Source organism: Nicotiana tabacum, chromosome 2, assembly GCF_000715075.1.
Source record: "Nicotiana tabacum cultivar K326 chromosome 2, ASM71507v2, whole genome shotgun sequence".
Classification (NCBI taxonomy): domain Eukaryota; kingdom Viridiplantae; phylum Streptophyta; class Magnoliopsida; order Solanales; family Solanaceae; genus Nicotiana; species Nicotiana tabacum.
The window spans coordinates 105,895,424-105,905,672 of record NC_134081.1 but is presented as its reverse complement, the minus strand read 5'-3'; the positions used below and the strand labels follow the sequence as shown (position 1 = coordinate 105,905,672).

The following is a 10,249-nucleotide window of genomic DNA, read 5'->3' as shown; positions in this document are numbered from 1 at the left end:
AGCCTGTACTCTCCCGTTTACATACAGAAGAAATATAAAAGAGAATTAAAACAAAAGACGCCGTTGCCAGGGATCAAACCCGGGTCACCCGCGTGACAGGCGGGAATACTCACCACTATACTACAACGACCTTGTTGATTTATTACTGTAGCTTATAAACAATAAATGCTCTCTTATTTTGCTCCTCTTCACGGCAATCTCCAGATATTATCATCACCAGCCAAATACCTTACATGATTTCTCTTTGTCCTAAATAATTCTTATCGTTACGAAATGTATGAAATTATGAATCCTTTCTCATTAATTTATGAGAATCATAAATGTATTAGAGTTTCTATACGCAAGAAACAAATGAGTAATAATGTGCAAGTAATTGGAATATGAAAAGCCCTTTGAATATATCAAAATCTTTTCTGGGAAATAGAGGGGCAAGTCAAACAAAGTCATAGTTCAAAGTAAGTTATTGGTCTCCTAAAAGGAGTCCTAGTTTTAACGCATGCCATAATTGCCATTACTACTCAAAATGCTTATTATTTCACTCCTCTCTTCTCTTCTTCTACTTTAATGACTTTGTATAATAAATACATAATTAACAATCTCATTCATTATTTCTGAAACAAAACATACTTATTCCCACTCTTACCATATAAATTAGATCCTGTTCAAGGAACAGTTTCAGTATTCTCAAATCAAACCATAATATTCACTCATTCTTTTCTCTTTTGCAGATATCATTTCTCTCTATGCCATGGGAAATGATAATGAAACTTGTGACACCAGACTCACACTTGGACTTGCCACAAGTGACTTATTACCTAAACAGAACCAATTAGAAGAACATAAGAAGATTATATGTTTAGATCTATCTATTCCTCTTCATTCTAGTGACATGGAGGAGAAAAAGACTGAGGGGTCCACCTCAAAAATTTGTAAAAATGGCCAAAGGCAAGCCCCTAAAAGTATAAGTCCAAGAAATTACAACAATTTTAACAGTGAAAGCAACAAGAATGGTATGAGAAAGAAGCTGAGGCTTACCAAAGAACAATCCACTTTGCTTGAAGAAAGTTTCAAACGGCACATTACACTTGCTATGGTATATCATTAATATCTTAAAGTTTGCATCTTTATATATATATATATATATATATATATATATATATATATATATATATATATATATAAAGGGAAGCCTGGTGCACTAAGCTCTATTACAGGGTACGAGGAAGGGCCGCACCCGAGGGGTGTGATATAGGCAGTCTACCCTGATGCTTGCATCAGTGGCTGATTCAACGGCTCAAACTCGTGACCTACAAGTCACACGAAGACAACTTTACTGTTGCTCCACGACTCCCAGTCTTCTTCTTATTTTTTTTGTTTTTGTTTTTATGTACTCTCGCAAAAAAGATTGACGGAAAATGTCTTTAACAAATGAGTTAAGAGTGATAGGCTAAATTTTGATTGATATGCAGGGTCAAAAACAAGAGCTTGCAGCCAAATTAAAACTCAAGCCACGGCAAGTAGAAGTTTGGTTTCAGAATAGAAGAGCAAGGTAATTCTCATTAATTTACTATACCTCTATTTCATATTTTTCTCTTTGTACTGTTTTAGATTCTTAATTATAACATTTATTTTTGTGTTATAAAGGACTAAACTGAAGCAAACAGAAGTGGACTGTGAGTTTTTGAAGAAGTGGTGCCAAAGTTTGAATGATGAAAATAGTAGACTAAAGAAAGAGTTGCAAGAGCTAAGATCAATCAAGATTGATCAATGGGCATCACCTTTTCATCTTCAACTTCCCAAGATTAGGACAATTGCCCTGTGTCCATCTTGCCAGAAAACAGAGAATATCAAATCTGAGCAAAAGCATTGTGATTTGGATTGTGGAAACCGAAAAGTGGCTAATGATGCAATGTCCAAAGAAGCAAATTCAGAAACTATTCTTGTCAATGAAAAAAACTAATAGTATCCCTTATTTACCACAAAGTCATTATATAAAATTGTATTAAATAAAGTAGGGCAAGAATCAAAATTCATAAGTGTTTAATAAATCTAATCTGGTTTACCAACTCTCTTCAAATTTTGGAGACTCTAAATTGCCTTTCTTCATTGATTGTAACTCCAGCGTATTGTTTTTAAATTTTTCATTTTAGGTATATATATACAACAATTATATATAAGATGAAGCTACCTATAACGAATTTAATAAGTAGTCCAGTAACTCCAGATTTTTAGCCAACTAACCACATGATGCAACTACCTTAAGAGAATATAAAAAAAACATATGAAATGATGAAATGCTTGAAAATCTAATGCTAAAGTATTACCACACTTTGATAGCAACCCAGTTTTTTGGTGTTCTCTTCCTATTAAGTTACAAGGTGCAGTTCAAAACTCAACAGAGTGGCCTGTTTAACTCTAAATTCTCATTGCTAAGTAAGTTTTAAGGCCTAATATGAGTAGAAAACTGAACAAATAATAGAAAGCCCATTCATAACTTTCTCCTCTATTAGGACCCCATGTAAAAGCAATTTCACAAAAAGAAAATATTTTAAAGAAAAAGCTGTATAACATCCAACAGGAAAGCCCTTCAACAGTTTATTACAGAAAATGCAGGAAACGGTCCACGGCACAATTCATTTTGCACATTAATATCATAAGTTCAACTTATAAACACCGACAGTGTAAATGACTTTTACACTATCTAGGCAAATCATTCTGAAGGGTTCACCATCAATAGAAAACCACTGCAGCAGAGGCAGAGGCTTTTGGGGCATTCATTAGCCTCTCCTCGAATTCCTGAACCTTACCAGACATAAGAGTAATTGGGCCATAGATCCACGTCTGCTTCTCCGCGAATATCACCATTTCCTCTAACACCATGGAACTCCTGAGCAAATATTCCACAAAATGAATCACATGCTTCTCCATTACGAAACCAGCTACCTCCACCGTCTTGAGGTGATGAGTCAAGCACTGGACAGGAGTATCTACCATATTCCAAAATTCATCTCCATCAAAGTCATATGGGTGAATCCACGAGGTTGCGTTCTAAAATAAGCACAAGAGGAAATATCCAGTTAAGAATTGTCCTGAGCTATGTATAACGGATACTAACAAGGACTCGGAACTACAAAATATTAGGGTAACACATTATGAAAATACATCTATAGTTACTGTGAAACAAACATAGAAAATCATACATGTTTAGAAATTTAAGTTTCCACCTTGAAGAAACATGATGTCTTATGTTTCTACTTGATGGTTTCTCATGACTCCCCAAATAATGAGTAAAAAGGAGATTAGGGAAAAAAGTCCTATTTGCATATAGTAGAGAGACACTCACATTTCACAGTAGGGTCCCTTATATGAAATTTAAAAATGCTATTTTTAAAATAATGGAAAATGCCAAAGTTAGTATTCAACACATCCCAACATGCCAACTCGGATTTGTGTCCTACCAGTGTCTGATACCAACATGTTTCCAAATCTTTAGGGTCAATGATAATAGGCTCGACTCAAACATTGCAAAGAATACAGTTAACAGCAACAGCAATAAAATAATTAAATTTTGTCATACTCGGGATGGATAATCATAGTAAGCAGTTATTTCGATGATAAGATTCTCCAAGCTAGGACAGTGCTTCAGCAAGTTCAGTATTCCTGGTAAGTGCCATTTCACAAAATCCAATTGAAGGTGAAGCATCTTGCAACTGAAGGTCGGAGCTGGTAGATTTGTCAACTGCCATGAAGAAAATACCTAGGCAAACAAAAAATAAAACACAAAAGTTAAAGAAACTAAATACATAGATTTTTGAATTGGGCTATTCAAATGCTTGGTCAACATTCTTAAACACATTCAATGCGCTGCACAAATTTGGTGTGTGCTTCAGCACATAAGTAAATTATTGTGTTGGCCAAAAGGACTATGTCTAAAAGGAAATGGTCCTATGCACTGTGAACGGTGCTTCTAAGTTATCAAGAAAACAAGGAGGTTTCTTCCTTAGGTATTGATGTGATAAAGAATGCAATCAAAGAGATGCTTACAATAGCAAAGAATGCTGCATCCACCAAATTTGACGTAAATGCTTGCTAAACTGAACCATGAAAATGCAGACATCTAAATTGCTTAGAGGAAGTAGCCCACAGTCATATGACAGCTTCACTATACTCTGAGTTTTTATTGTCTAGCCTCCATAAGACTCTACATTAAAGAATATGCCTTTTGCTGATTGCACATTTACCATTTCTGAGTTTATGAAAAACAATATGAGAAGGTTGTGTTTGTAATCTGATGATATTAAAATAAAACTTTCTTTTTTCGATAAATTAAAATGAAATTTCTTAAGAAAAGCAGAGAAGCACAAACACAAAATGACAATTTAATCAAGGACGAGTGCTGACAACCACAAGGTACAAAATCATTAAAAAACTGAATGCATAATGTACATGAAATGTTGATGGACGCCTAAACCTGAGACCTTAAAGACAAAGTCTAACACCATAACCCCTCAGGTCCATAAATTTATTGATATTCCATATCTTGAATAGAAGAGTTTATAGTTAGTGTGTCCACCTAAAACGCTATTTCTCCATAGAGTCAGAAATCTCAAATATACCTGGAGAAGTTGTTGAGAAAGAGAAAAAGCCACATACCAGAGCAAACCAGGAACATAGCTTGAGAGTTTTGGCCCCTGTAATTGTTTGGAGGAGTATTCTCATTTCTTGATAATCATTGTACTCTTTGAAATCAAACTTCTCCATACGATTGACAGACACTTCAACAATAGATGCTACATTGGTAATATCCAGCACCTCCACAGTTCCAGACATGTCTAATGATAGGAGAGTTGGACAGGAGACGTGTATCCTTGTTCCAAACCATCTAATGCCAAGTACCAATGTCTTTAAATTCGAATTGAGCAGAACCAGTCTTCTATGGCCGTAGCAAAACCACAGAGTCAATTCCTCAAGCACCGGGCAACCAGATAGAATATAATCCATCGATTGATCCATTAGCATAACATTATCAAGATAAAATGTTGTTAGAGCCTTCAGCTCGCTCTTCTTTTTCGCATTTATCTTACAGTATGCCAATCGGAGTTCAACCAAATGAGGACTGCTTAGAACAAAATTAGGCAGATCATAATAAGCCTGGGGCTCAAATGTACCATGTGCAGAGAAAGACAAGTCAAGGACCTTCAAATTCTTATTTAATGCGAACTGGATCCAGGTACCAATTTCATTAGCCATTCTTTTCTCACTCCTCAAACAGTCATACTGCCATCTGTCTGTTCTACTGGATACTCTCTGTCGAACTGAATGAGATAAGCTAAAATGAAAATCAAGGCAGAACTTATAAAAAGTTGGGCTCTTATTAAGAAGAAGCACATGACGAACAAAGTTCAAGAACCTTTCGTCATAGTCAGGACGATTAGCTTGACTATAATAGACGCAGTTGTGCCCCGGAAACATGCATTGATCAAAAGTGAGTGTGTGGATGAATGGCCAGAGGTGATTAAATCGTCGAATCAAGATTGTGTTCAGAGAATCGATTGTTGGCAATAAGGAGAGAATATGGATGAGGATGGCATCAGGTAGTCCACTTATACGGTCTTCGTTAAAGTTACAGCTTCTTTGCCTTGCAAACATATTCCTTCTGTAAGACAACATAGCACATTTTTAGGTGCGATAAATTGCAATCTATGAAATGACTGAGCATATGTTATTCCTAGAAACCAAGAGGCACAGAAAAAGAACTTTCCTCCCTCTAGTTAATCAGGCTGAGAAATCCTCGAGCGATAATCTCAGCATATTAAATTTCCATTTAGAGATAACAATTCATGATGATAAAACATGGGATCAAATAGATTGGGAAACTTTTTAAGTAATTACCATTCATAGTTTGGATTAAAAAGTTTCTAAGACAAGGCAAATGTATTCTTAGATTCAATCTCTTTCTAAGAGTACCCACTGATATAAAAAAAAACTTCAAAAGGAATCCACTTAGAAGAGTTTTAAGGGAAAAAGAAATGTATATGCGCACATATCCAAGGCAACCACCTAAAAGATAAACAAACAGAATCATAAACTAAAAGAAAAGCTTAACAAGTTTCTAGTATCTAAACCTAAAAAATATCAACAGAAACGCATGGACCAATAAGTAGCAATGCAGCTCAGGTTACAACGTCACATAACTACATTTTATTCGGAGATCCAAAAATTTGAAAACAACGCAGCAACCCGGATTTGCTATTCTGAATGGGCCCTACCAAAAGTTTACCGGCACACAAATGCGATAAGTGCATAAAATGTATACCAATTCTCTTTTGTAGATGACCTCAATCCAAAATCTCATATATAGCATCGAGCTTACAATAGACTCAAACCAAATTTTAACCATAAAAGGGAGCAAGACAAAATTTTAATATCTAAAACCAGAGTACTTAGACCTTTTATACCCTGAAACAGAAAGAAACTGAAAATCATAAGATGCATTGATAAAAGAAAGATCCAATATAGTTTAAATCAAAGCAAGATTCTCATTCAGGATTCAACATTTTAAACACAATGCAAAATCCTAGATTTGCCAAACCTAAACGCCCCTACCAAAAATGAACCTGTATAAACATATGAGCGATTCCAGCCATAAAGTTAACAATTATCCAAAAGGAAAGAGAATGAATAGCATAACATTTTTTCATATACCTGTTTCAGGATTGATTTTTCTAGTGTTAGACGAGAAATCAAGCCCTCTTTTAGCGCAAGTTACACACTCGCCTATTTAGTACAGAAACGATATGAGTTTTGCTTCTGAAAATTACAGTGTTACACGAAACTTATATAGAGGATATCGGGCGTTTTCGGCCAAAATATCTTGCCACTAGGCTCACTCTGGTGCATGCTTTGCTGTCAGTAAATTACATGCAACCGTCCGCTATAAGCAACCCTCGCTTCGCAATAAATAAGTCAAAAATTATATATATGTCAATAACTTCATATCACAAGGGTTATATGTAACCAATCATAAAAGCAGTATAACGTCGCAAAAATACAACACAACCATAACAGGAAACCTAAAACTACTCCTATATATTAAATTCCTAAATTATTCACGCGACCTTGATCCTACCATATAAAGCTACCCAAATTGAGAAATTCTTACTTAAATGAAAAAAAGGAATAATCATGGTATTTACCTCAAGTATTCAGAAACCACGTCGCTCTTTTATCTGAATTTGTATGAGTGCCACTGCGTTGACCTAGATTCCAGCGACCACAAGCGTCTAAGATGACTCCATCGTCAATAAAAAACTGCATTTTCGCCTTAAAGCGGAAAAATAACTCCAGTTCCATTGCCAACAATCGATTCTCTCAACACAAACTAAATCCGAATTTCCTTGACCCCAAATACTTTTGTAGATCAACTTTTCTTCCCTTTTGGAATTCTAAATAAATTGCAAGCATACTTCCTAACCGCACTCTCTGTCATCGATTTCTTCCCAAAAGTAAAAGATAAAAACATACTTGGTTCAATTCGATCAAACAATAACATAGTCCAAGAGTCCGCCCGAGCTACCAATAAATTTATTTATTGTAAAAACTAAATAATAAGCAAATTTCTAAAATGAGTAGCTCTCACGCTCACAAAGTACAGTTTTAGGACAGAATCAACACCCTTCACATCTATTTCAAATTCTTGAGCTTAATCTTAGGATTAAAACCATAGCCCCATAAATGTTTTTACACAAATAAATATGTAATTCAAATCAAAAGAGCTTAATACCACGGTGTGGATTCATATTTCATGGTTCATATACGCATGCATGAATTCAAATCAAAAGAGCTTAATACTACTATGATTTGAAAAAATTATACAGAATTTTAAATAACTACTATGAAAGAGCAGCAACAAGCCATCAATACTAGTATTATTTGGTTTAATTATAACAAAATATTTCTTCCCTGAGTGAGGACTGAATCACCATTGCAGCAGAAAAACACTATTTAAGCAAATATTCAGAAATTGATTAAAGGGGAAACCCTCAACTGGGCCAAGATCGGTGTTACACTTAACAGCTTCAATTTCGACTTTCACGGTCTCCAATATTTATCTTAATCAACTGCACTCACAATTCCAAATTAATTAAAGTCCTATTTACTATATGTATTTCCAGCTATTCAAACTCATTCATATATTAATTTCACATTTGGTCCATAAACTTTAGCCACTATATAATTCAAGTCATGAAACTATTCTATTTTACGCTAAAGTATTCGAATTATATGTTAATTGCTCAAAAAATACACATGACTTCAGGTTGTGACAATGTCATTCTTCATGCATCCAAGCTATGTTTTGTCGCTCTATAACTTTTAAGTCACAAAATTATAATAAAATTAAACTCATTGTAAAATATATTTAAATAAATAAATAAAAAGTATATTATAGAAAAATAATTCATAAAAAAGATTACTATGTACTTTAAAGTAATATCTTTGTAACTTATGGTCTTGTTATTGTGATTTGATTTTGTTGGAGAAATATACTTTCTTGAACATTATACTTACTTAAGAAGTTTAAATAGAAAGTGATTAAGAAAGCGAAAAATGTAATAAGATTTAAATAAAATAATAAGTTTTGAATTTAATATCTATTAAATCTAAAATGTTAGTACTAAGTTGCATAATAATGTTAATTTTAGTATTCAAATTAGCACATGTTAAAAATATTACTCCATTAATTTGCTAAAATTTACTCCAACTACTTTAGCATATTATCGATATATACCATTTTTTTTATTTTCTCTTATTCTTTTTACTTAAAACTTCTTGAACTGCAAGAGAAACATAGCGCTTCATAAACTCATCAAACTATATATATTTTTTTAGTTGGTAGAACTTGTACTGATATTTAAGTTAATTATCCTATTTTGGGAGTGGCAAATTGACAAAATCTACTAACTTTTGTATTAATTTCAGTTCATATTTATCCTCGTAAAACACATAAAGATAATCTGGAATTGAAGTCTGGTCATATCCATAGTTATAAACTCTGGCTTAATTAGTGTAGCTAATGTATTCCCTGCACTAGTGGTGCTTTTTGTTGAAGTTTGGTGATTGTTATTTTTATGGTCAAATTTTACTCTCTTGCCTTTTCATATTTTTCGCACACTCCTTAAGAAAGATATATATAATAGCTCTAGTTTGTTAGTTTTAATTGGAATAATAAGGATATATTCAAAAAAAGTAACATAAATAATTTCTTGTTTTTCTAAAACGCCAATACTTTTAAAATAAATCAACTTTGTTAAAATGACTAATATTTGAAATAGGAGGAAGTAGTGGTAAATGCTATGACGAACACTAATTTTAGTATTTTGCCTATAAACTATTGACTTGGGAGCAAAAGGACAAAAGAAAATCTGTAGCATCTATAACTGATTTCAAACTCGTACAAATCAGGAAAATTATGATAACTCTACTCTTATCTCCTGTTATCTTTATAGACCACTAGATAATATAGCATTGGAGTCTCTTCACATCTATTAGTTTTCAATTATAAACTTGGATTTGTATTTGACCTTGGACTTATCGCACTTTATTTGCTCGCACAAAAAGATAGTTTATAACAGCTAATATCGTCATCATTTGTACTAATGTGGAAATTAATGCCAACTCCATATCTACTTATCCTCATAAATCACAAGATAACTTAAAATTAAAGTCTAACCACATCCATTTGTGTTAAGTCAAGATCTTATTTGCACAACTCATGCTTTGATCAGAAATCGTCAGTTATTTCAAAAACAATTGAGTCGCAAAAGAAAAAGATAATATTATGAGGCTTTAGGTAAAATTGATCAACCCTTTTCTATTTCACCAATCCTTTTGAAGTATCAAACAAGTTGTCTTGGTCAAGTTCAAGCAGACAGGACACGTCTACGGATCTGTCTTCAAGTATGAATTAGGACATTCATCTAATTTTATTAAGACGAAATTTACCTATTTAACAACTACGTAAATGTCACGATCCTAGTTTTCCTCCGTAGGATGTCATGACGGCACCTAATCTCTAAGGCTAGGTAAGTCTAACACTTACTGGATTAATCGGAGAAATCAACCATCAACGAAGAATATGGGATAAAAATCTTATACACAATTACAATTCCCAAAACCGGTAGTACAAGTCATAAGTTCTACTGAGTTTGCTACAAAAACCTCTAAATACAACTGTTTCGAAATAGAGATA

At 33.6% G+C, this 10,249-nt stretch overlaps 2 protein-coding genes across 2 annotated transcripts; one reads left to right on the top strand and one right to left on the bottom strand.

The window, feature by feature from the left end:
• Positions 1-748: 748 nt before the first annotated feature.
• Positions 749-2,009, top strand: LOC107798191 (homeobox-leucine zipper protein HAT9-like). Its single transcript, XM_075227842.1, has 3 exons — positions 749-1,093; positions 1,470-1,549; positions 1,645-2,009. Exons 1-3 carry the CDS (start codon positions 749-751, stop codon positions 1,958-1,960), a joined length of 741 nt encoding a protein of 246 aa, XP_075083943.1. The 3' UTR covers positions 1,961-2,009.
• Positions 2,010-2,631: 622 nt separating this feature from the next.
• LOC107798189 (putative F-box protein At1g60180) lies at positions 2,632-5,644 on the bottom strand. The gene is made up of 3 exons (XM_075229408.1): positions 4,654-5,644; positions 3,578-3,757; positions 2,632-3,048 (listed from the first exon to the last, which is right to left on the bottom strand). The coding sequence occupies exons 1-3, from the start codon at positions 5,470-5,472 to the stop codon at positions 2,731-2,733; spliced, it is 1,317 nt and encodes a 438-aa protein (XP_075085509.1). The 5' UTR covers positions 5,473-5,644; the 3' UTR covers positions 2,632-2,730.
• Positions 5,645-10,249: the final 4,605 nt, after the last annotated feature.